We start from the raw sequence: 26401 nt of genomic DNA, 5'->3' as shown, positions 1-26401 counted from the left end.
AACTCTGGCCTGGTCCCGCTTCTCCGGCCAGTTCCGGGCCCAGCCCCGCCTACCGGCCTGGCCCCTCCCACTTGTCCGGCTCCGCCTCACCACCAGGCCCGCATCCTGGCTCCACCTCTGGACTTCCCCAATCCTATGTCGCCCTTTCCATTGGTCTCTCGCTGCCCGTATGGCCCAATCGCAGCACTTAGCGCCAGAATTTGAACCGCCGTTTTCGTTTGAATTGGGCGGGCACGGCGGGCAGCCTTGGCGCGGAACCGCCTTGGAGGACACTCGGGACGGGCGGGCGAGCGGCGGGCCGTGTGTACCAGGGACGCGGGCGGCGGGCGGCGGGTGTGCGGGTCGGGGCGGAGCGAAGGCCGCGGGTGGCCGTGGTCGGACCTCCGCGGCTGAGGAGCCGAGGGCTCTGACGCGGGCTGCACCCGGTGAGCCGCGGGCAGAGCTAACTTTCGCTGTCAGAACCAGCTGAAGAGCGGCCGGGCGGCGAGACGGCGAGCTTCACAGAGGGGCTACTCCGCCCTCGGCCGCAGTCACTGACTCCGGACTGACGGCCGGGCGGACCATGGCGTCCTCAGCTCGCCTGGTCACCATCAAACGGAGCGGCGATGACGGCGCACACTTCCCGCTGAGCCTCAGCTCCTGCCTGTTTGGAAGGTGAGTTCGCGCAGGGGCCGAGGTGACCGCGGGCAGCGACCCCGCGCCCCTACCGCCCTTTGCATTTGACAGAGCTGCCCCTGTAGCATTTTCGGAAGTCACGCTCACACACTGAGAACTTCCCAAGTAGACGCGAAGCTGACATCGGTGTCCCGCAACTCCCACATTGCCACTCTCAGGCAGCCAGCTGTGGCTCTGGAAGTTTCTGGAAAGGTGAAGATAGGAGAGCCTTGCTCCGGTGCTCTGGGAGAATCCCCTCTTTCCCTCCCCTGGATAGCAATCTACCCTGAGGCCTTCCAGGCGGTTGCTTGCGTTGCCACTTTTGCAAACTTTGACCCTTAAAGCAGTTTCTGCCGCTTTTGAAATGTTACCTGAGAATGTGATTTAAAGAAAGCTCGTCTTTTCTAACACCATGCAGGTTGGTGACTAGGTTTTAGATTTTTGTTTGTCTCCCAGTAGACTAAAATTCCAAGGCAAGGGATGCCATGTTAGTGATTACATCCCCAGGGTTCCATATGGCGCCTGACACTTAAGTCAGTGTGTGACACAGGGTGAGTGTCTGGTAGGATGACGGAGTTCAGGCACGAATGGTAGTTTTCAGACATTTGGCAGAGTCTGGTGACAGATTTTCATATCATCCTGGGAGAGGTATCTGCCACTAGTATTGCTGAGGACAGACACATGGTGTATTTGACAGGAATCAGCGCTTGAGGAATTATCTGATCTAGAATATCTGTGGCATTCTGTATGTAGTATGCATTGCGGTACTCTTTCTGCTCAGTGAAACTGGGTTCCAACATAGAGTCTCTCTGCCTGGTGTTTTGATATCCAAAACCTCTGTTTTCTTGACAGTAAGGAAGCTGTAAGAGTAAGGAAATTTCTATAGCTGTTGTTGTTTAAAAGAAGAAAGTAAATATTCTTGTCACAGGTGTCATTCATTTTGATTATTCTGCAATATTACTTAAATATACTTTTAACAAGTTTTAAAAATGTTAATAATTTGCATTTGGTTGTGTGCTATTTATTGTAAGAGATATACTTAGACGCCAGAGGTTCATAGGAAAACAGTATGTAGGGTATGTTCTGACTTTAATGTTCATGATGGAGCTATCAGTGAAATTCCTGGTTTTGACTGAGTTAGGATCGTCCCTTCTGTGCTGTGCCACCACTGTGCTAGCTTTCTAGAAAGATGTTCTAATCTAGATACTGTTTGCGGATTAGTGTTTGTATTGTGAGGACGTCTGAGTCTGTCAACTTGGTGTGGTTTTAAAACAACAACTTAAAAACTCACATGGATTAACTGTGCCAGTGACATACACAGTTATAACTGAATAGCAACACAGGTGCTGGTATAGACCTTTTGTGTATGAAGAAACTGAGGCATTGATTACCCACGGCACATTTTATGCTAGTTCCTTTTGTGCCCTTAAACACCCATATTGTTATAAACACATCAGGAAGTTCTCCTGAACGGATATAAAGTTCTCTTTTATACGTGTCTTGTAATTATAACTACTTGTATGAAAAGTAATTGGTTGTGTGTTCTGGTATTTTCTAATATAATCATTCTGAAGTACTAGAAGTCTTAATGATCTTTTATGGCTTCCTTGGCAATACTTGTGAGCGTTGTTTGCACTGCCCATGATAATCTTGTCAGTCCTTGTGTTGTTACATTTATAGTCTAAACATACTAGTCAAATTCTGTTCATTTGAAATTTTGAGCATTTCTTTTTTAGTTGTACCTTCATAAAAACCCTTACTTTTTTTTGTATTAAGGAGTATTGAATGTGACATTCGTATACAGCTGCCTGTAGTGTCAAAAAAACATTGCAAAATTGAAGTCAAAGAACAAGAGGTAAGTTGGCTTTGGAAATCAACTCTTAAAGCTTTTGAAGTTGACTTGAAGCAAGACCTTAGTGTTTGCATCTCCTCTCTCCTTGTAGGCAATATTATATAATTTCAGTTCCGCCAATCCAACTCAAGTAAATGGCACTATTATAAATGAGCCTGTGCAGCTGAAACATGGAGACATAATAACAATCATTGACCGCTCCTTTAGGTGGGTGAAAACTAACTGAAATAATTCTGAATACTGTGTTTTCTTTAATCACAAACTAGTACCTTCGTTGATCCTTCTTTGGTGTTGATGGATGTTGGAAATGTCTGACAGGATGTGGGGTGTGTGTGTGTGTGTATGTGTGTGTGTGTGTGTGTGTACATATGCCGGTGCTTGGACCTGTGCCTGTGGAGAATAGAGGACAACATTAGGTGTGGTCCTGAGAATTTGGGTCAGTTTTTCTCTCCTTTTTCAAACAGGGTCTCTAACTGGCTTAGGCTAGATTGCCTAGACACCCAAGCCCAATGTCCTGTCTTTGCTTTCCCAGTGTTGTTGATGGCACGTCTTAAAGTTCCTAGCTCCTAGTCCCTTAGAGAATACGTTTGGTTCTTAAAGAACAATTTTGTTAAACTGAGGCAATCAGGCTTCGTCCAAACCCAGGACTGATGTCATTATAATAAGGAAAGATTAGCATACAGGGGAACAATCACACTGAGGTGAAGTGCTGTGAAGAGACAGGAAGGAGGCTGCCAGTTCAGGAGGCCCAGAGGAGCCATTCCTACAGATGCCTTGGACTTGGACTTCCAGCCAGAATTGTGAGCAGCAAATTTCTGTTATTTAAGGTACTCCATCTATTTTTATTGTGGGAGTCCTAGCTGACTAATACACCACAGCCAAGTCACAAGGGAAAATTCTACACCTTTGTGTGTGTGTGTGTGTGTGTGTGTGTGTGTGTGTGTGTGTGTGTGTGTGTTCTCTCTAATCATAGCTTTTCTCTTAGTAAGCCACCATGGTGACTGTGAGAGAGAGAGAGGTGTCTTTGGAGTTTTGCCGTCTGTTTGTGGGTGTTAGTGGCATTTTAATAAGTGTGTTGCTGTGTTTTTCTTTTAACCCAGATAGCTCCCAAATAATTGAGACTGGACTACTATATTTATTTAATAAGCTTTAAGGGTATAACAACTGAGCGATATTACTCTATTTTAGTTCTCTATGCTAATCTGTCTACCTCCCAAGCAAAATTCCAGTGATATTTGCATTTGGTACTACTGATTGGACTCTCTGGGCTCCAGGTGTTTCTCATGGTGCCTCTGGACTCTCAGATTGCCTAATCCTCACGTGTCTCTTCCTCTCTCTCCTCTCCTCTCCTTTCTTTTCTTTTCCTTCTTTTCCCTCCCCTTCTTTCCCTTCCCTTCTCCTCCCCTCTTCCCCCACTCTTTCCTCTCTTTTTCTCCTCCCCTGGCTAGATGGAAGTTCAACCCTATTGTCTCCCTTTCTCAGTCACTGGCTGATCAACTAGCTTTGTTGACTAATCAAGAAATAATTGGGGAGTGATGCTTATACAACATAGAGACAGCAGAGTCTTAGAATAAGGTTTGCAACCAGAAATGGGGGCACAGAAATCAGCATTGGAAAAATACAATGATAATCTTTACACAGGGCGCAATAACATTATGCTTGCATGTGGGACTCTAAACACTATAGTTAGCATAAAACTTTGTGTGTTTATGTCTGACTAATGTTCTCGTGTGTGGTTTATAGCATGTTGGATGTCTTTGGCTTGTTTCTTCTCACAGCGTAGGTATTTTATTAACATAGCACAGTATGTACTGTAGCATGTAAGAATATTCACAGTTCAGTCATTCTTGAGAATTTGAGTGATTTCTAGTAGAAATCTGCCAAGACTTTCTTTGTGATCAAATGCCCTCCCCCCATTTCCTGTATTTAAAAATTTCCTGTATTCCTCAACTACCAAATGCAGTGTTCTATCTGTAGAACTGTTAAATTCTCTATTTTTAAAAATTATTTTACTATTTCCCTGCTTACTACCTAGGAGACATATTGAAATCATCCATTGAGGATTTGTTTATTTTTCTTTAATTAATTTTCCCTATCACTTTTTGTTTCATATTTTTGATGCTACACCCTGGCATATGGTTGTGGACTCCTGGATATAATTCTAAATTATGCACAGAATTCTTTGTCATTTGAAATATCTCTTACTTTTAGTCACATCTTTTGCCTTAGTGATTCTTTTGGATGATAAATATGAATACATTAACTCATTATGTTTATATTGTATAGCTTTCAATTCTTTATAATTCTTAAGGTTTTTGTTGTGTCAAGGAACCTGCTGTTGTGTGGCTTAACTTTAAATAGACTTTTTTTTAGATACACTATGTTGATGGATTTACCTTTAAATCCATATAAAATGAACTTCGCCTCTTTGAACAATTCGAAAGGCCTTTTTTTTTTCTATTGACTAGACTCTTTAAAAGAGACTTGGTTTATCACTGTGATAGCTTGAAGAAAGGTTTCGGATGCTACCTGGGTTCAGATCTTACATAGACAGCATCTAAATTCAAGTTAAGCCACTTCACCGAGGTACTCAAGTTTCTGTTGTACACAGTAAAGAGTTTCAGCTACGAATTGATCACCAAGATCTGTCGTGATTCCAGTGCTATCTTCTTAAGATGGGCCTGTCTGCCAGAGAGAACGAAGAAATAGTGATCACACTAATGGGACATAGCTTTGTAATTTTCCATTTATAGAAGTTTTTGGCATTAGAAACTTTTCTTTGTGTAAGCTAAGATGCTGAGCAAAGCCTGGAGTTTGTTTCAGGGTTCGTATCTCTAGCACTTGAATCTCGATGTTCAGTCTTCACCTGACTCTGCACTGTAGGTATGAAGACGGAAGCCATGATGGAAGCAGGCCAACAGAATTCCCGAGAAAGTCACTTGGAAAGGTGAGGGGAAATACTCAGGTTAATTCTCGTGTCCTGATGGGAACTTTAAACAAGTTTTAACAAACGTTTTAACAAGCGATTTCTCACATTTAAATTGGTGACCAGGAATGGCTTTCTGATTATAGCAGAAAAAAATGTAAGTAACAGGATAAGGGAGTAAGTTGACTGTGAGCACAGTAAAGTAGCTCAAAACTGATTTCTTTTTGCTGTTGAGAAACAGAGTGCTAACTTGGTCTTACACTCTACTATACTATCTTGTGATCTTACTAGCCCATGCTAGAATAGCCTGAATATATAGAAATTGTATGAAAAGTTAAAAAAGGAAAGACACTTTTTTCCTTGTCCATTTCGGTATGTCTAAAATAATTACTTTGTGAGTGTTGAAGAAGCTTCCTAGTTAAGAAAGTGAGTCTAGTGCTGTGTGTGGTGGGGAAGGTTTATTATAGGTTGGAAGGAGAACATAGGCAGAGACAGACTTCTGGGAGAGTACCGAGTGAACGTGGCCCTGAGCTGGGCCATGTGAGGGGGAGGGGAGAGAGGAGAGGAGCCACTGACCAAGAGGAGCAACCTGGGCCAGGAGACTGGCTAGCCGAAATGATTGAGTTATATAGGGGCCAGGAGACTGGCTAGCCGAAATGATTGAGTTATATAGGGGCCAGGAGACTGGCTAGCCGAAATGATTGAGTTATATAGGGGCCAGAGACTGGCTAGCCAAAATGATTGAGTTATATAGGGGCCAGAGACTGGCTAGCCAAAATGATTGAGTTATATAGGGGCCAGGAGACTGGCTAGCCAAAATGATTGAGTTATATAGGGGCCAGAGACTGGCTAGCCAAAATGATTGAGTTATATAGGGGCCAGGAGACTGGCTAGCCAAAATGATTGAGTTATATAGGGGCCAGAGGAGCTCGGGGAGGGTATGCCATCCAGCAGGCCCTGTAGGAGTATGTGGCAACCATCATCTACTTTGATATGTTAATGGGTACCTCAGTTAGCCATTTATCCCCAGTTTGAGACTTAACAAGGAAGTTAGAGACATCTGATGTATCACTTTGTCTCCTACTTCTTGTTCCTATCCATTTTGGTATGTCTGAAATAATTACTTTGTGAATGTTGAGGAAGCTTTCTAGTTAAGAAAGTAAGTCTAGTGCTTGCCACGTGAGGGAATCCTTTCACTTGACAGTATCAGCCAGATTGCCGCCATTGGTATCGTTTACTAAAGCACAATTCTGGACACAGATTCTGGCTCAGTGGGATTCAGTAGCTGTAGGCTAAGTCTTAAGGGTCTTTGTCTCTCCTTTTAGAATGGTAGTCAAGCATGTGCCATGAAGTAGCTGCAGACCCTTGGGTTAGGAGCTTTAGGGTTCACCTGCATTTAGCAACAGGCACTCTTCCTTCAAGAGTTAAATCTGTAAATATTAATATCCATGTTAAATACCGCTTCTCCTTAGAGGAGCCCAGTGCTCATCAACCTCTGGTGGAAGCTTTTTTTTTTTTAGGTATCCCACCCATTTGTCACCATTCATCCTATTAATAGGTTTATTCATAGTTTTATATTCATAGTTTTAGACCTGTGGGATAGATAAGTATGACTTAATAGTTGATAAACTATTTGGTTATTAGTCTTAATAAAAGTAAGCATTAAAATTCAATACAAATAAATAGTGATAGTAGTTAATAGGAATTTCATACCTCTACTATAATCGTGCAAAAGTTCAGGACTGGGAAGATAGCTCTATATAAAATACTTCTTCTGCAAGCATGTGCACCTGAGTTGGATCTCCTAGAACCCATGGGTATGGTAGCAAATACCCGTAATCCCTGTTACTGAGAAGACTGAGACTGGAGGATGCCTGGTGTTTGGTGGCCAGCTAACCTAGCCAAATTGGTGAGGTTCCGGTTTAGTTTCTTCCCTGTCCCTAGAAATACGATGGTAAGCGTCAGAGAAAGAGATATTCAACATCAATTTTGTTCATAGCACGTAAAAACATTTATTCTTCACCTCCAGAATAGTTCCATTCCTGAATATGTAGGCACTGTATTGGTTCAGAAAGTGTTGAATTTGATATTCAGGCTCTGAAGTTCGAGTGCACATAGATGTGCTGCCCTTTGTGTGTCTTAACTTCCTGGCTCTCTGCTACACAAAAATACCTGCTAGGGATGAGAGCACGTGTGCTAGTGGGACTGCAGTTTAGCACATCCTGAGTCCACTTCTGGTGAAACTTATGGCACCTCTGGTTTGTGCCTGTGGTGAGTTAACAGATGGAGGAACTTAATTTTAACTTCGCTTCTTCCTTCATATGAAGTTAGAAGATAAAGAAGTTCTAGAAAACTTACTGGGAGACGGGCCTGGAGAGATGGCTCAGCGGTTAAGAGCACTGACTGCTCTTCCAGAGTTCCTGAGTTCAATTTCCAGCAACCACATGGTGGCTCACAACCATCTTCTTGTGTGTCTGAAGACAGCGACAGTGTACTCATATACATAAATCTTTTAAAAAGTTTGCTGCTCTTCCAGAGGACCCAAGTTCAGTTCCTGGCACTCACACTGAGCAGCTCACAGCGCCATGGAGGTACCCACATAAATGTGCCTAAATACAGGAACATATACATGAATACAAAACCAAACTTTAAAAGAAAGCTCTAAGCTTTCTAAGGAGTGCTAAGGTCATGGTCACTAGCTTTGAAGTCACTTGGCTGTATTTCTCAAGCTTCTAAATGTCATAACAAATCAGTTTGACAAAGAACATAATTAATGAAAAGTTTTCATTGTTTAAAAATGACCACACTAAAAAAGGTACTTAAATGCTTGTTCTTATCTTTAAATGTGTAGGAACCAGCACGGCGAGCCTCAAGAGATACCATCTCTGCTGACCCTGGTTTGTATTGCTTGGGTTCTGTTCTGGTACCCTCAGCATCAGACTGCTATGACAGTGGCAAGGGTGGGATCATGGGGACACAGACATAAAATTCCTGGACTCCCAAACTACTAAGAGAGTGGTTCCATTTAAATACCAAACCAGAGCAGAGAGCTGGTTAACTTGTTCCCTGGTGCTTGCTTTTTTAATTTCCCAGTTAATCTTGAGCTGTCTGGTGGGATATATCACTGGTTATTCAAAGCTAATGCGCTTTATCAAGATGGAAATACCATAATAAGACAAGTGTAAGGAATTAATTAATTTCTGCACTAAATGAAAAGCTGGGGTACAAGGCAATTTAAAATATGGTACTGGATTCCAAACAGTTTAAATCACTGAGAAAATATTGAACTTCTGTTTCTTATTTTATATTTATTGCCAAGATGGGAAAGATCAAGATACCAAAGCTTCAAAAATGACTGCTTCAAGAAGATCTTTTGTCTATGCCAAGGGGCTTTCTGCAGATAGTCCTGCCTCAGATGACTCAAAGGACAGTGTTACCCAAGATTCATCAGGGCATGTAGAACAGCACGATCGCAGAAACCTAGGAGAACCCACTTCTGGGGATCTCTTTAAGAAGTTCAGGGCTACACGGAGCAGTTACGGGGACCTGAAGTCTTCTCCTGCACAGAGCCTTAGCAATAGCAACAAAAATGAATCTCCCTTCGAGAAACTTTATCAGTCAATGAAGGAAGAGTTGGATGTAAAATCAGAGAAATCTCATAGAAAATCAGAACCCCAATTTGACCGTGCAGCAGAAGAATCGTGGGAGACAGAGCGATTGGTGTCATGCAAGGCAAGACCAAAGTCCAGTAGAAGCACCCCTGTTACAGCAACCTCTTCACCCAAAGTAGGAAAGAGCTGGACCGAGAGATGGAGAGGTGGTGTGGGGCCTGTTCAGACTCCCACAGAGACAGCTAAAATGAAGACCCCTGTGCAGAAGGCACAGCAGCTTAAGGATGAAGACTCTCGTGTTCCTGGCAGAAGAAATTCTGTGAATCTGGATGAAAGTGAAAGTGCCCAGGCAGTTCATAAAATAGTCACTCCTGGGAAACTGGTAACTAGAAATCAAGCTGCAGTAAAAGTTGGACATGTTGCCAGCCCTGCCAATACACCAGAACATTCCTCTTCCAAAAAGAGAAGAAGTGTTCCTGCAGACATGGAGGTTCCATCTGCAGAGACACAAAAGCGGCTCTCTTTAACACAGTGCCTTGCTCCAGGTGAAAAGAAAAGTCCCAAGGATTCCTTCAGCAAGCCTGAGCAACTGGGCACAGTGGCCAAACAGACTTGCTCTGGTATAACTGGCCTTAGTTCCATTGATATCAGCAACTGTGGTGATTCCATTAGTAAGTTCTTTGATGTAGATCTATTTTTTTCTACTTTCTGTCTTACGTATTATGAGTTAGTGAGATGTTTGTTTAGTGTGACTAGCTGTGTGCTAAGGAGCCTTGATACAGTAAGAGGCAAGCTTTATCTGATACATGGGCACTGAAGACTTTGCCATTTATAAAGAGGTATAATAGAGGAGGTGCAACTAGTTCAGGGGGGAACCATATCACAGAAACTACCTCAGGAAAAAAAATGGAGTTTTTCTGAATCCCAATTATATCTTATGAGATTGGTTCTTGGAACTAAATCATGGTCAGTCCTTTGAGCCGTCATTGAACATAGTAGCTCATAGGTGTTCAAACTCTGTTCTAAGTCTCTCCTTTTTTGTTTTGTCTGTCTTGTTTTGTTTTTTTGAGGCAGAATTTCTCTATGTAGCAAAGTACTATATGCTTCCAAGGCATTAACAATTTGTTTTTAAATTTTTTATTACATGTACTTATTTTTGTATATGGGGGTAAGGGAACATAAGCCTGTGCCATGGTGCTTATGCAGGAGTCTGAGGACAACTTGTAGGGGCCAGTTCTCTCCTTCCACCATGTGCCATCTTGGTTCCAGGGAATGACCTCAGGTCCTTGGCAGCAATCACCCTTACCTGCCTAACCATCTCACCACCTAGAGAAAGCTTTCTCTTTATTCTCTTTACAAACATGAAGGCTCTTTACAAACCCCCCAAAGCTACATAGTGAGCAGCCTCATGGCATCTTCCTATATACTTGTTTCATGCTGGCTTAAAGAAAGGAAAGATCCCTGGGCTCCAATGCAAATGACCTTTATATCAGGAATAGCTTCTGGTGGTGACCTATTGGTGTGGCTATCTGTCAGTGACACTTGGACCTATCAGCGTCAGCCAGTGTTCAGTTGTGCCTTATAATGGAGTGCCAGTCCTGGACAAGGAGTTCATGTAGACTATTCAGGAAGTTATAGAATGGCTTTGGGTTGCATGAACTTCCTACTAGCATGACCTGAGATATTTTGCCTGCTCATATAGTTTACTCATAAGGCAGATCTGGGTCTGGCCCATGTATGTGTCTTTTATCCAGTTCCCCAGGGCACTGCTCAGGTTCTGTCTTCTCTGCTGGAGAGTAACACTACTGCTGTGGGCAGATGACTTTCTTAAGCTAAGTCACATGCAATTTTTAAGTTTTTAATTTTTAGTTTTAAGGAGAACCTCCATTCTCTCCAGTTGAAGTGCAATGCATCTGGTTTCTCTTGAGATCTTTTAGGAAGTCCTGAGGCTGCTCTGGTTTCAGTTTTATGAATCAAGGTGCCATGTTTCAGTGCCTTTGCAATGCATTACTTTTTCATGCTATTTTGAAATAAATCCTAAGTCCTGGCATAGCGTTTTCATTGCTCTTTTTATCTGTTTGCGTTCCTTACTTCAGACAAGAGTGAGGGAGTGCCTTTGAAGAGAAGACGTGTATCCTTTGGGGGTCATCTAAGACCTGAATTATTTGATGAAAACTTGCCTCCTAATACTCCACTCAAAAGAGGAGAAACACCAACGAAGAGGAAGTCTCTTGGCACTCACAGTCCAGCTGGCCTAAAGAAAATCATCAAGGTTAGTTGGACAGTCAACCCTGTGTTTGTACCTCATATTTCACAGATGGTTCACTTTCTATCCAAAACCAGGCTGAGGTAAAGGGTAATTGAGTTCTTATTTCTCTACTACTTGTCTCATGCCCAGTAACAAGCATATGAGCTCTCAAGTAGTTCTGGGAGGTAAGGCGGGGTACTAGACACTTTCCCTTTAAAGAAGACCCTGACACACCATAGGGCCATATAACTCCCTGGGACACACTGGCATTATTTAGAAGAAGCTGAGGGCAACAGCACATGTGACCACAAGGGTTGCTTTGTTTTTTTCCTGGGAGTATAGTGCATTGAGGTTGTGGGGAGGAAAATCTTCGGTAAAACATATCTCTTCTGCACATGTAGCTCCTTAGGCCTTTAGCCCTCTATTACTGTTCTATTGCTTTTCCTTGGTGTGACTGTGTAGCTCAGTTTACTAAAAGGGCCCTGGACAGCTTATTCTTTTAGAACCTAAAAGACTTGGAAGCACACCTAATACCTGCCTTGTCCCACCTCACAAAAGTAGCTTTGCCCATGCAGACCCCCTGGCTGGTATTGGCTGAGCTGAAACCGAGTGCCTTATTTCGCTGAGTAGTGTCCCTGTTTCCACCAGAAATAGACTCCACTGGTTCATATGTCCCCTTCCTCTGCTTAAATGAATGGGGCAACTGATCCCTTTCTTATCCTTGAAAGACAGAGCCACTGGTGCATGATTTAAAAGCTACCTGGTTTGTTGTAAAGGTTTTTAACAGGCATTACAGAGATGTTAACCTCCTTACTCAGGCTTTTCATAAATGATTTCTGCCTTGTCAGGAACGGCCTCCGTCTCCAGGGAAACAAGAGTCTCCTGGAGTAACTCCACCAAGGACAAATGATGAAAGACGAAGATCAGGCAGGACTTCACTTGCTTCCAGCGGAAGCAAATTCTTATATGAGACAGACATTCCCAAGAAAGCAGGCAGGAAGAGTGGCAACCTGCCTGCGAAGAGAGCATCCATCAGCCGAAGTCAGCATGGCATTCTACAGATGATTTGCTCCAAAAGAAGAAGTGGTGCTTCTGAAGCCAACCTGATTGGTTAGTGCTGTATTGGGCAGAAACAGTTCCAACTCAACTTTCTTATGATGGGTTTTGAAACGTTCACCATCTCTTCCTTTTGACAGTTGCAAAATCATGGGCTGATGTTGTAAAACTTGGCGTGAAACAAACACAAATGAAAGTTGTGAAACATGTCCCTCAAAAGCAGACAAGAAAAAGACAAAGAAGACCCAGTACTCCAAAGGTATAGAGCTTCAGCCACGCTCTGCTTTTATTTTCAATTGTCTTAGGCATGCGATGTTCATGCTGTGATATTTTGTTTGTCTGCAGAAACCTACAAGCAGCCTTCACGATCAATTTACTACAGGCCATGCAAACTCACCCTGTACCATTGTAATAGGGAGAGCACAGACTGAAAAGGCAAGCATGCCTGCCCGACCCTACAAAATGCTGAACAACTTGATGCTAAACCGGAAAATGGACTTCAGTGAAGATCTGTCAGGTAAATGTAGTTACATTTACGAGAAGGTCTGCAGTCACAGTCTTCTTGATCGTTCTGTTTGTGACTCCATCCCACGCCCCCCTCTTACAACCTTAGAACCCCAGCTGGAGTCCAGTAGCAGTGAGTGACTACAGAATAACCCATTGGGCCAGCAGCTTTCAGGTGTCATAATATTCAAAGATGAAGTTGGTTGGGAGTAGAGGACAGGTCTCAGTCAATTTGGGGGATCTGTGCCCTACAGGAAGCAGGGATGGAAATCTGAAGTGCATAGCCTCTGGTGAGCAGTGTGTGAACAGAAAACGGACAGGTGCATTGTGGTGTGAGGATGATTGGGTGTTATTTTCTTCCCAAGGAGTTGCACTGACGGCTGATCCCAGGGAATAAGTTGGTTTAGAGCAGTAGTAATGCTTTTCCAAGATTCATTTTCTTTCTAGTGAGCTTAACTGCTTGCTGAGAGGAAGCCATGTAAGAAAGGTTTTTCTGAGCTATTGATAAGCTGTTGTCACTGTCTTGAGTATCAGTGAAGGTGTAATTGGCTGGCTTAGACTTACTCTCAGGAAAGCAGATTTGTTTCATGTTCCTCAATATGTGAGTTTCTGGAAGAGAATTACAATTTGAACTGAGTAGGTAAAATCTTACTTTTATTTGTGGCAGATTGGGAATTGAAAATGACCAAATACCTCATGTATAATGCTTGTGAAATTGCCCCTAAAAGAACTACATTTTGGATTAATTTATTTATCTCTATAAAAATAACAAAAGATGAAAACAAAAAATGAATCAAGTGTGTGTATGTGATTATAAATTGAGGATGATATATAAATATATATTGTATTGGATTATATTATATTTCAAAAACTCAAAGATAAATAAGAGTTTAAATACACGGTACATGAGACAGTGACTTGTCTTGAGTGTTCCTTCCTTCATTCATTCTTGGAGTCAGTCAATTCTCTTCTCTTGGTGTAGGCAGCTCCCAACCCCTCAGCCCCCCAACACACACTTTTCTTTTTTTCTTGAGATAGAGTCTTACTATTCAGGTTAACTTAAGACATAAAGAAATCTGCTTGCCTCTACTTTCTTAGGGCTACCATACCTGACCTGGCAGCTTCCATTTTAAAACATTAGAGGGTAAACCCTGACATTTCAAGTAAGCAGTAAGGTCTGGAAGACAAATGAGACTTATTGAACAGGCTAGTGTGGATAGACACTGCAACAGTTCTCAGACCCGTTCTTTAGTGAATGCCAGCTCCAGCTCTCATTCTGTGACGCCAACAAGACAGAAGCATGACACACAAGCCTCCTTTTCAGGAAGCTTAATTAGCCATAAGGAGTCACTACTGCCTTTTTGATAGTAAAGTGAGTAGGGAGGGATGGTACTTAAAGTGTGTGTGCGTGGGAATGTTTGTTCTTGACAGGACTGAAAATGGTCAGTATTTTGCCTGTATTCTAAACTGTAGAAACATATTATATATACCGAGGATTTAGATCTGGTAAACCTAGACTTGCTGAGGGCATAACAAGGCCTGTGGGTCATGGATTCCAGATCATCAATACTCTGAGGTGAGGTACCCATGCCTAACTTTTGTCCCTGTGCTGGGGCTTATTGTTTGGGAACTAGTGTAGAAAACTACAGAGGTCAGCTAAATCGCTGAATTTCCTTTCCCATAGGAGAGGTTTAGAGAAGTGGGCTATACTTGTTTTTTTTGTTTTTTGTTTTTGTTTTGTTTTGTTCTTTTAATTTTAATTTTATGAGCATATTAACAAAAATCATTTTACTGAGATGATGCATCCCTGGAATCTGAAAGCTTCTTTGTCATCTACATTGTTTTATATGAGGAATGAGATAATGTAAGCCATGTTTCCAATGTTTTCTTTTATCAGGACTAACTGAAATGTTCAAGACTCCAGTGAAGGAGAAGCAGCAGCAGATGAGTGATGTGGGCTCCATTCTGTCTGATTCAGAGAATTTGTCTGAAAGACAGTTGCAAGGAACCAACTCAGAAGACACACCCCCACCCACCGCCTCAGAGATTTTGGGTTGGTTCATTTGTCCTTTCCACTGTTAGACTGTGGAATGGAGACTTGAAGATTGCCTTTTTCTTCATGCACAGTACTGAGTTTCTTCTCTACAGTAGCTTTTCCTGGTCAAATGCCATTTCCACCATCTCTGTTCTGTTTTTAAGCAGTCTTTGCAATTTTTCTAAATGTTAATCATTGACCTAGCTTGGTAGGAAATATTATTCACTCAGTTAATAAGTCTGTATGCTATTAGCTTCTTTGCCATAAGGCGATAGAGGTGTAAACAGTACACTTGTCTTGCCATATTTATATATAGATTTCAGTAAAAATTATTGTGAGCATAGAGATGTAAGTCTCGATTGTTACAGTGCTCGCCTGACATGCAGGAAACTCTGGGTTAAGTCTATGCATTGCAAAAACATTGTGTGGTGATATATGGCTTTAATCTCAGAACTTGGGAGGTAGAGGTAGGAGGATCACAAGTTGCTTACATACAGAATTTGATATGGACCATAAATATGCATAGTAGAATCCATTACTTCATTAGTGAATCAAGATAATAAATAACTGTTTCAAATGTTTCAGAACAAAAATTTGCTTGTATTCAGGTCCATGTCACCTGTCTTGACAGGCTTCAGAAGACCCTTAAGGATACTTTACAATGGCTCTTCCCTGTTACCAAATAATATTACATTTAATAGATCATAAATAGTACATGGTTGAGATCATCTAGTAACTCCTTGGTAGAAAAGCTAAATTATTGGTTCTTATATACTTCCAAAAGATAAAATATTAAGCTGGTATTAGGTGGAGAAAATGATAACTTTTTATGTATATATATTTTTGTTTCTTATAGGAGAAAAAGTGCTCCTCAGTACTCAGAATGCAGCAAAGCAGCAATCCAATAAATATTCTGCAAGTTCTACCTTAAGACGGCAGAGCATCAAACATGAAAACACAGTGCAAACTCCTAAGAATGTCCATAACATTACGCAAATTGAGAAGAAGACTCCAGCCTCTGAGACAGAGCCTCTAAAGACAGCATCAAGTATGAGCAAGTTAAGGAGATCTAGAGAGCTCAGACATACCCTTGTCAAAAGTAAGAATGAAAAAACAGAAGCAGTCCTTGCCAAGAGCATCACAGGAAGACATCTACGGAAGACATTTCAAGGACAAGAAGTAGACCAACAAGTGCAGGGCAGTGAAAACTCTTCACAAAGATGCGAGGAAAACAGTAAATTAAGTGAAGATTCAGAAAAGACATCCGCTAGGAGATCAAGTGCCAGGAAGCAGAAACTAACAAAAGACTTAGTAGGAAGTCAGATGGTCACCCAATCAGCAGACTGTGCTGAGGACCTACTTAGTCAAGAACAAGGAACAATACAAAACCTAGAGGAATCCATGTACACGCAAAACACATCAAAAAGTGATCAAGGAGTTGCAAAACAGAAAGTTAACACAGTGGTAGATGCAACCAGAGTGAAGCGCTGGTCAAAGACCCCTGTCAAAATGACACACCCTCTAGAAGGTGCAGCTGATTTCACGGAGCACTTTGAAACACCAGATCTCAAAGATGAACCCATAGGTGATGATGAAACTAAAGTCCTTTGCAAATCCCCACAACCCAAAACAGAGAACCTCAAGGCAAGCGCAAAGCCACGGACCAGCACATCTAGGAGGAAAGTAGATAGGAAGGAAGAACTCTCTGCCGTGACAAAGCTTATACATATGTCAGGGGAAAGTAGGCATACTCCCAAAGTTCTAAAACTTGAGCATGGGGATATCAAAGCTTTGAGGCAATCTGAAAATGAAATGCTGGCTGCAACAGTAACTGGAAGCAAGAGGCCTTTAGAAAAAGCTAAGGAAAAGGCTCAGCCTGTGGAAGACCTGACTGGTTTCGAGGAACTCTTTCTATCACCAGTCCCTGGTGACAAAATCACAAAAATGCCCAGCAAATCTCCACACACAGAATCAGTCAGAACTCCAGCAAGCACAAAGAGACTGTCCACGACAGGTCTCAGTAAGGTGGATGTGAGAGAAGAGCCTGCAACCCTTGGGAAAAGAACAAAGTCATCAGGCAGAGTGACAGGCACACCAGCACCAGCCCAGGAAGATAATGATACCACAACCTTCATGGAAACTCCCAAGCAGAAACTGGATTTCACAGGAAATTCAACTGGACATAAGAGAAGGTCACAAGCATCCAAGAACAGGGCTCAGCCCCTAGAAGACCTGGATGGCTTCCAAGAACTCTTCCAAACACCAGCTGCTGCTAGGACCCCTGTGACTGTTGATGAAAGTGCAAAGGTGTCTCTGGAATCTGTACAACCACAACTAGTCATAACCTCAGCAAGCACAAAGAGACTGTCCAAGACAGGTCTCAGTAAGGTGGATGTGAGAGAAGAGCCTTCGACCCTGGGGAAACGAACAAAGTCATCAGACACAGTGACAGGTACACCGGCACCAGTGCAGGAAGAAAATAACACCACGGCCTTTATGCAAACTCCAAAGCAGAAACTGGATTTCACAGGAAATTCAACTGGACATAAGAGAAGGTCACGAGCATCCAAGAACAGGGCTCAGCCCCTAGAAGACCTGGATGGCTTCCAAGAACTCTTCCAAACACCAGCTGCTGCCAGTGACCCTGTGACTGTTGATGAAAGTGCAAAGGTGTCTCTGGAATCTGTACAACCACAACTAGTCATAACCCCAGCAAGCACAAAGAGACTGTCCAAGACAGGTCTCAGTAAGGTGGATGTGAGAGAAGAGCCTTCGACCCTGGGGAAACGAACAAAGTCATCAGACACAGTGACAGGCACACCGGCACCAGTGCAGGATGAAAATAACACCATGGCCTTTATGCAAACTCCAAAGCAGAAACTGGATTTCACAGGAAATTCAACTGGACATAAGAGAAGGTCACGAGCATCCAAGAACAGGGCTCAGCCCCTAGAAGACCTGGATGGCTTCCAAGAACTCTTCCAAACACCAGCTGCTGCCAGTGACCCTGTGACTGTTGATGAAAGTGCAAAGGTGTCTCTGGAATCTGTACAACCACAACTAGTCATAACCCCAGCAAGCACAAAGAGACTGTCCAAGACAGGTCTCAGTAAAGTGGATGTGAGAGAAGAGCCTTCGACCCTGGGGAAACGAACAAAGTCATCAGACACAGTGACAGGCACACCGGCACCAGTGCAGGAAGAAAATAACACCATGGCCTTTATGCAAACTCCAAAGCAGAAACTGGATTTCACAGGAAATTCAACTGGACATAAGAGAAGGTCACGAGCATCCAAGAACAGGGCTCAGCCCCTAGAAGACCTGGATGGCTTCCAAGAACTCTTCCAAACACCAGCTGCTGCCAGTGACCCTGTGACTGTTGATGAAAGTGCAAAGGTGTCTCTGGAATCTGTACAACCACAACTAGTCATAACCCCAGCAAGCACAAAGAGACTGTCCAAGACAGGTCTCAGTAAGGTGGATGTGAGAGAAGAGCCTTCGACCCTGGGGAAACGAACAAAGTCATCAGACACAGTGACAGGCACACCGGCACCAGTGCAGGATGAAAATAACACCATGGCCTTTATGCAAACTCCAAAGCAGAAACTGGATTTCACAGGAAATTCAACTGGACATAAGAGAAGGTCACGAGCATCCAAGAACAGGGCTCAGCCCCTAGAAGACCTGGATGGTTTCCAAGAACTCTTCCAAACACCAGCTGCTGCCAGTGACCCTGTGACTGTTGATGAAAGTGCAAAGGTGTCTCTGGAATCTGTACAACCACAACTAGTCATAACCCCAGCAAGCACAAAGAGACTGTCCAAGACAGGTCTCAGTAAGGTGGATGTGAGAGAAGAGCCTTCGACCCTGGGGAAACGAACAAAGTCATCAGACACAGTGACAGGCACACCGGCACCAGTGCAGGATGAAAATAACACCACGGCCTTTATGCAAACTCCAAAGCAGAAACTGGATTTCACAGGAAATTCAACTGGACATAAGAGAAGGTCACGAGCATCCAAGAACAGGGCTCAGCCCCTAGAAGACCTGGATGGCTTCCAAGAACTCTTCCAAACACCAGCTGCTGCCAGTGACCCTGTGACTGTTGATGAAAGTGCAAAGGTGTCTCTGGAATCTGTACAACCACAACTAGTCATAACCCCAGCAAGCACAAAGAGACTGTCCAAGACAGGTCTCAGTAAAGTGGATGTGAGAGAAGAGCCTTCGACCCTGGGGAAACGAACAAAGTCATCAGGCAGAGTGACAGGCACACCGGCACCAGTGCAGGAAGAAAATAACACCACAACCTTCATGGAAACTCCAAAGCAGAAACTGGAGTCTTTAGGAGATTTAACAGGGCTTAGGAAACAGTCCAGAACACCTAAAGCAAAAGCCCAATATCTAGAGGACATATCTGGTTTTCAGGAGGGTTTCCAGACACCAGACCATGCCAATGGCCCATTAGCAGTTGGCAAAACCAAAAAAATGTCCTTTATTTCTCCACAACCAGGAAGTGCCATAACCCTAAAGAGCATAGAGAGACAGTCTAGGGCAAGTATGAGTAACATGAATGTTAAAGAAGAACTTTTAGAATCAGAGGAACACCTACAATTAGGAGAAGGTATAGACACACTTCAAGTACCTAACAACAACAAAGTCTTTAGGTCATCTAGGAAACCTGCAAAGCGTAAACTGGATCCAACAGCTAGTATGCCTAGCAGTAAGAGGATGAGACGTTCCTCAAAGGATAGCACACCAAGCCTAGAAGACGTGACTGGTTCCCAACAGCTTTGCCAAATGCCAGGCCATGCTAAGGACTCTTTGAACACTGAAGCCTCAACAATGTTTACTAAACCACCACAATCAGGACCAGTTAGAACCCAAAACAACAGAAAGAGTCTGCCCAAGATTAGCCTGAGACAAGTAGATGTGACGGGAGGAATTTCAGTTCTCGGGAAGCAGTCACCTGGCAGAGCCCTCACAGCACCAGTGCAGGCGGATAATGGGATCAAAGCAATTATGGAGACTCCAAAGGAAACACTGGCAACTGCAGCAGATTTAACTGGGTTTACCAGACCACAACAAACACCTAAGGAAAAAGACCAGCCCCTGGAAGATTATGGTGGCTTCCAAGAACTCTTCCAAACACCAGCTGGTGCCAGTGACTCAGTGACTGTTGAGGAAAGTAAAAAGATGCCAGTGGAATCTTTACAACCACAACCAGTCAGAACCCCAGCAAGCACAAAGAGACTGTCCAAGACAGGTCTCAGTAAGGTGGATGTGAGAGAAGAGCCTTCAACACCTGGGAAAAGAACAAAGTCATCAGACACAGTGACAGGCACACCTGCACCAGTGCCGGAAGAAAATGACACCACACCCTTTATGCAAACTCCAAAGCAGAAACTGGAATTCACAGGAAATTCAGCAGGACATAAGAGAAGGTCACGGACACCTAAGACCAGAGCTCAGCCCCTAGAAGACCTGGATGGCTTCCAAGAACTCTTCCAAACACCAGCTGGTGCCAGTGACCCTGTGACTGTTGATGAAAGTACAAAGGTGTCTCTGGAATCTTCACAACCACTACCAGTCATAACCCCAGCAAGCACAAAGAGACTGTCCAAGACACCAGGACAGAACAAGGATTTAGTGACACTGGACAATCTTGCAAAAATGCCAGGCAGTTCTCCACCACCAGAGCCAATAGATACTTCAGTAATCTCAGGTAGACAGCTCAGAACTCGTCTTAGGAACCTTTATGTGAAAAATGAACTGTCAGAAGACGGAATGCATCCAAAAATGTCAGGGGAAATTGTGGACTCATCTAGAGCACCAGGAGGTGAAGAGAAAGTCATTAAAGCAAGGAAGCAATGTGTAAAGCGGAAATTGGACACAGCAGTCAATTTACCTAGCAGCAAGAGGCAAAGAATTGCAGGAGCAGAAGAGCCACAGACCCTAGAGGATCTGCCTGGCTTCCAAGAGCTCTGCCAAGCTCCATGCTTGGTAATGGACTCAGTTATTGTTGACAAAACCACAAAGGTGCCCAGCAAATCTCCAGAACCTGTGGATACAACTTCAGAGATAAAGCCAAGAAGACGACTCAAGAGACTGGGTGTGACTGAAGAGCCCATACCACAAAGAACGACTACAAGAGTGTTAAGGCAAACCAGAAACACACACAAAGAGCCCATAGATAGTAGTAATGGTGTAGATGAGTTTAAGGAGTCTTCGGCACAGAAACAAGACCCAGCCATAAGTTTAACCGGCAGGAGGAATCAACCAAGAAAGGTTAAGGAAAAGACCCAACCCTTGGAAGAGCTGACTAGTTTCCAAGAGGAAATTGCCACAAGAATGTCTTGCAAATCTCCACAACCAGAAGAGAAGAAAACCTTAGTAGGCTTAAAGAAGCAGCTCAGAATACAACTATTCAAAGTGGGTGTGGAAGAGGAGCCCACAGCACAGAGAAAGCAACCAGCCAGGGAAACCAGGAGCAGACTCAAAGAGCCCATGGGTAACAGGATAAATGTTGAAGAGCTTAAGAAGTCTACAGAGCAGAAAATTGACCCAGTAGCAAGTATGACTGTCAGCAAGAGGCCACGGAGGATACCCAAGGAAAAGGCACAGACCGTAGAATTGGCTGGTCTCAAAGGACCAATCCAAACCCTAGGTCACACTGAGGAATCTGCAAGGGATAAAGAACCCACACAGATGCCCTGTAATTCTCTACAACCAGAGCAAGTTGATAGCCTCCAACCCTCACCAAGACGTCCCAGGACAAGACATGGGAAAGTAGAGGCAGACAAGCCTTCAGCAGTAAGGAAGACAGTGCCAACATCAAGGCAAAGTGTGCGATCCCGAAAGGTCACTGAAATTGATGACAATGGTACCAAAGCTTCAAAGGCACCTGTAAAGCAGACATTAGATACAGTAGCCAAAGAAACTGACAGCAAAAGGCAGCTAAGGACACGTAAGAATGGGGTTCAACCTCTTGAAGTCCTGGGTGACTCCAAAGAAATAACACAAATATCAGATCACTCTGAGAAACTAAGACATGACACTAATATTCTTAAGAGCACTCTACAGCAAAAGCCAGACTCAATGAAACCTCTGAGAAAATGCAGAAGAGTGCTGAGGACCTCTAAAGAGGACCCCAAAGAAGTGTTGATGGATACCAGTGACCTTGCAGCATTACAAAGCAAAAGCAACCTTTACCTGTCCCCCCCCAGGAAGTCTGCAAGAGATGGAAGGATTTTGAAAACCAGGACTTTGTGCTCTGTAACCCCAAAGCAGGAAGCAACAGGTGAGAAGCCTGTACATAAGAAACAAAGGGCAGCTTCTACCAAGAGGCAGGTGTCACCTGAGCCGGTGAAGGTGAAACACCTGAGAAGTGTGTCACATAAACGTGAATCTGTGGAGGAGCACATTAGCACCATTATGCAAATAGAAGAAATGGAAGCCAAAAGAGAGAACCCTGTCACTCCAGATCAGGTGATGTGGGGAATATAGTGGGTGCTTGTCGGGAAGGGTGTGTTTGCTGAGGGTATTTGTGTATATTGCTAGGAGTTTGTGCACATATAACTATTCATCTCCTTAAGTTTTATTTTTCACCATTAATAGGCTGTAGCCAGTGATCCTTAGGGATCTGTGCAAGGAATAGACTAACTCCTAAATGTTTTCCTCTCTAAACTAAATGTATCTTTGGTTTGAAGAATGTGTCAGGGAACAGGTGGTCAGTGTAGCTCTGTGTATGTGACAGTATTAAGGACATAGGTTATATATCCTTGAAAAGGAATGAAGTAGGCAGGTTACCATGACACCCCTCAAAGATTGCAGGGCCTTGTACCTTAGTGATCTTTAAAGGACCACTACTGCCTTTATGATGGGCATTCTTCAATAGTATGAACTGGAGTGGTTTTGATATGTATTATGATTGACATCTTGAATTTATAATTTATTAGTAGAAATGATTATTTTTCTGTAGGAACAAAGTAACCAAGGCATTGCCTCGAATATCATAGATGACTCAGTAAATATAAATTTAATATATAAAGTTTGTGGGTTTTTTTTATATTTTTGCTTTTATCTTTTTTTCCTGATGGATCTTTTAGATTTAGCTAATTTTGTGGCTGTCTTCTCATTGCCTTAGAAAATACCCCAGAGCTCTAGGTACCGAAAGAAAACTGAAAAACAGCCAAGCCCCAAGTTTGATGCGTCTGCAGAGAAGGTTGGGATAAAGAAAAATGAGAAAACAATGAAGATCTCCCAGGAGACAGAGCCGCAGAATCCAGATCCTGGAACCAAGAAGTCTTCATCTCTGGGCAAAGTCAGTGGGAAAAGAACATGTTTGAGGTCTAGAGGACAGACGGAGATTCCCCAGCCTCATGAAGCAGAAGAGAAAACAAGAAAATCAGGTGCAGAAATCTCGATAAAGACCCAGCAAGAGAAAGGAGTCTCTGGAGATCCAGATGTTAGGCGTTTGAGATCCAGACAAACTAGAGTCACTTTGGACAATGAACCTAAGCCAAGAGTAACTCGAGGGGCCAAGAAAGATGCAAAAACTCTGAAGAAGGTAAGGGCCCTTGCTGTCTTACATTCTAGAGACCCAGAACATTCTAATATTTGTGCCCAGGTTGCAGAGGCAGAAGGACATACCAGCAGTTCCTGCTATTCTAGTGGGAGAAGCCATCACTCAGGCTCCTGCTTTCTTGTGCTTGTTTGGTAAATCCACTTTGAATAGCAAATTTACCCACTGAAGGTTCCATTCCAGAAGAGCTAGCTATTTTAATGTCATCTTCTGATGTTTGTGATGTGGCTTATTATGGTTATAGATGACATCTTCAGCCTCTTGAGATTGGCAACACTTAACTAAAACAAAAGTGGGCATGTCAGGACCTCAAAAGATTTCCTTTTAAATGGCTGAATGAGTTCGTTCAGCAGTTGAGAACACTGACTGCTCTTTCAGAGGAGCCAGGTATGATTCCTAAGACTCACATAGCTGCCAACTATCTGTAACTCCAGTTCTAGGGGATCTGATCTTCTCTTCTGACCTCCTTAAGCACCAAGCAGGCATGTGTCCATACATAGGTGAAGGCAAAAAAATAAAAATAAATAAAGGAATAAATCGGATTTTAAAAAATAAATAAAAAGGCAGAATAAACCCAGCGTTGTCTGTCTCCTAACCAAATAAAAGGAAGTAGGTAAAGTCTGCTCAGTAGAAAGTGTGCTGGCTCAGCACCCTAAGCTCACACACTATCTAAGCTGGTAGACTGTAAATGCTCATGTGCTGCCTGTGCTTGCACCCTCCCAATGGCAGGCTTACATTAATCAGTAGTCTAGGAAAAGTTAAAGATGAGCTAGGCAGTTACCTTTGTGGGAACGACACATAATTGCTCTTGGCACTCAAGTTGAACCTGAACATACTCTGAACGTTCCGAGACAGCTGATGAGATAGGGGTAGTGACAGCCACTCAAGACAGAGGTGTGCTGAGCTGGCAGTCCTAACCACTTCTAGAATAAACCAAGAAACAACTGACAGTGCAAGGAGACCCAGGCCTCCCAGAGGCCACAAAACATCCCACATGGCTGAGGGATGGAGCAAGAGGCATGAAAGTCTAGTGAAGAGGTGCAGATAGAATGAGCAATGGTTCTCAACCTTCCTACCCTCTTTAATTCAGTTCTTCATGTTGTGGTGTCCCCAGTCATAAAATTATTTTCTTGCTACTTGATCACTAACTTTGCTACTGTTATGAATCATATTGTAAATATCTGATATTCATGATATATGTGACCCCTGTGAAAAGATTGTTTGACAACCCCACAAAGAGGCTGAGAACCACTGCTCTAGAGGATTGAAGAGAGGCTCAGGAAAGTAGATCAATACCTAAGACGTGGAGAGGGGCTGTCTAGAAGCAGAAACTCTCATGGTAGTAGGCTTTCTTATAGATACCAAGACACATCAGCCTCACAGGCTTAACAAGTATATCTTATGTTCCCTCAGAACGCTAAGCCCAGATTCATAATCCTGAAAAGTAGTACTTTATCAGAATAAAATGGAAGGAGTAAAATCCAGGTTCTTATACTCAAATGATCTTGAACACAACAGCCAAGCCTTGAGGGTGATCAGGCCAGGTCATAGGCACTCAGTCCTCTTCTCCTCACTTGTACCCAGTGGACTCCATACACTGACAAGTTTTCCCAGGACTATTTTCTTTGTTGTCTGTTCCATTGTCCATAGACCCAGATACTGCAAATGTGGGGTATATGTGTTTTCCAAGGGTCCATCCTGCAAGTGTACTGGAGGAGCAAACCTCTTATCTGGTGTGTGTGCCTTTCTAAAGAATACAGTAGATCCATGTTAGCATCTCCCTGTTATTTTCTAGAATTCAACAGCATTCACATACCAAGATCTTCTTGTCCATACTGAGCCTCACACTTAGAGTTCCTGTTTTCTGTCTCCTTTTCTTAACTGTCCATGATCACTTATAAAGCTGCCCAGCATCACCCTTGGCTTTTCCTAATTTGTGTTGGATGGACCTTGTGTTACTTTGAGTCATTTGCTCTAAGAAGCTCTTGTGACTTTTTGCTTTTTGTAGATTGGAGGGCTTCCAGGTAGATGGGCCTGCTTCTATCTCCCCACTGCCTTCGAGGACTCACTATCCTTTTGTAGCCACATAGGAGACCTCAGGACACAGTGACTGCCCTCTGTCTGTGGGAAGTTGGCTTTAGAACACTTAAGTTTTTATCTAGGTCACATTCAATTTTTCTGAATGATGTTTTCTAATTAGTGAACCACATACAGTGATGGAGAACTTGTATATATTAGAAGCTTGTGAAAGAGCACAGAGTCTTAATTTTAAAAAGCTAAGTAAGAAACCATTTGTATGTATGTATGTATGTATGTATGTATGTATGTATGTATATGTGTTATGTGCCATGTGCCTGCCTGCAGAGGTCAGTCAGAAGAGGGCATCTGATCCCCTGGATGGTTGTGAGCCACTATATAGATGCTGGGAGTTAAACTAGGTCCTCTGTAAGTGTGGAAAGTACCCCTGAGCCATCTCTCCAGACCCTCAAAGTTAATTTATACATGAGAGACCTGAATGACACCTAGTAAAGACGAGGGGTTCATCAAATTGTTCCTTCACATTATTTAGGAGTTATGTTTTTCTTCCCAAACAGGATGAAGACATTGTATACACCAAGATATTAAGAACAAGAAGTCACCAGAAAAGTGAAACTGTGTAGCAAAGACATTTAAGAAGGAAAAGTAAATTTGGTTTAGTGATAGATTCCAGTATGATTTTCATCTCCAGTGTGAAGGTGAACTGTAAATAATATTGCCTGTGCTTAAGGAAGGAAGCTTTGAGCTTTCCTGATCATACTCTCTTCAAGCTCCAATGGAGATCATGAAGATCACCAGGGATCTCTCAGAGCAATAGCAGTTTAAATGTTTGGTGGGTAAACAGGTAGAAATGTGGCCCTCTGTCCTACCCAATAAAGCTCTGTGAAATTCACTGCC

At 43.1% G+C, this 26401-nt stretch overlaps 1 protein-coding gene across 1 annotated transcript; it reads left to right on the top strand.

Annotated features, from left to right (window-relative positions):
* The first annotated feature begins 316 nt into the window (after positions 1-316).
* On the top strand, positions 317-26401 carry Mki67 (marker of proliferation Ki-67). The gene is given in 15 exon segments (NM_001271366.1): positions 317-654; positions 2431-2509; positions 2598-2713; positions 5390-5453; positions 8284-8329; positions 8752-9714; positions 11140-11315; positions 12140-12401; positions 12488-12606; positions 12693-12864; positions 14749-14904; positions 15743-19399; positions 19754-22371; positions 23042-23452; positions 26062-26401. Coding segments are annotated over 15 exon segments (8997 nt in total). The 5' UTR covers positions 317-562; the 3' UTR covers positions 26128-26401.

The sequence above is a fragment of the Rattus norvegicus genome, chromosome 1 (assembly GCF_021556685.1).
Source record: "Rattus norvegicus strain SHRSP/BbbUtx chromosome 1, alternate assembly SHRSP_T2T, whole genome shotgun sequence".
Classification (NCBI taxonomy): domain Eukaryota; kingdom Metazoa; phylum Chordata; class Mammalia; order Rodentia; family Muridae; genus Rattus; species Rattus norvegicus.
This window is presented reverse-complemented; position numbering and strand designations above follow the sequence as displayed.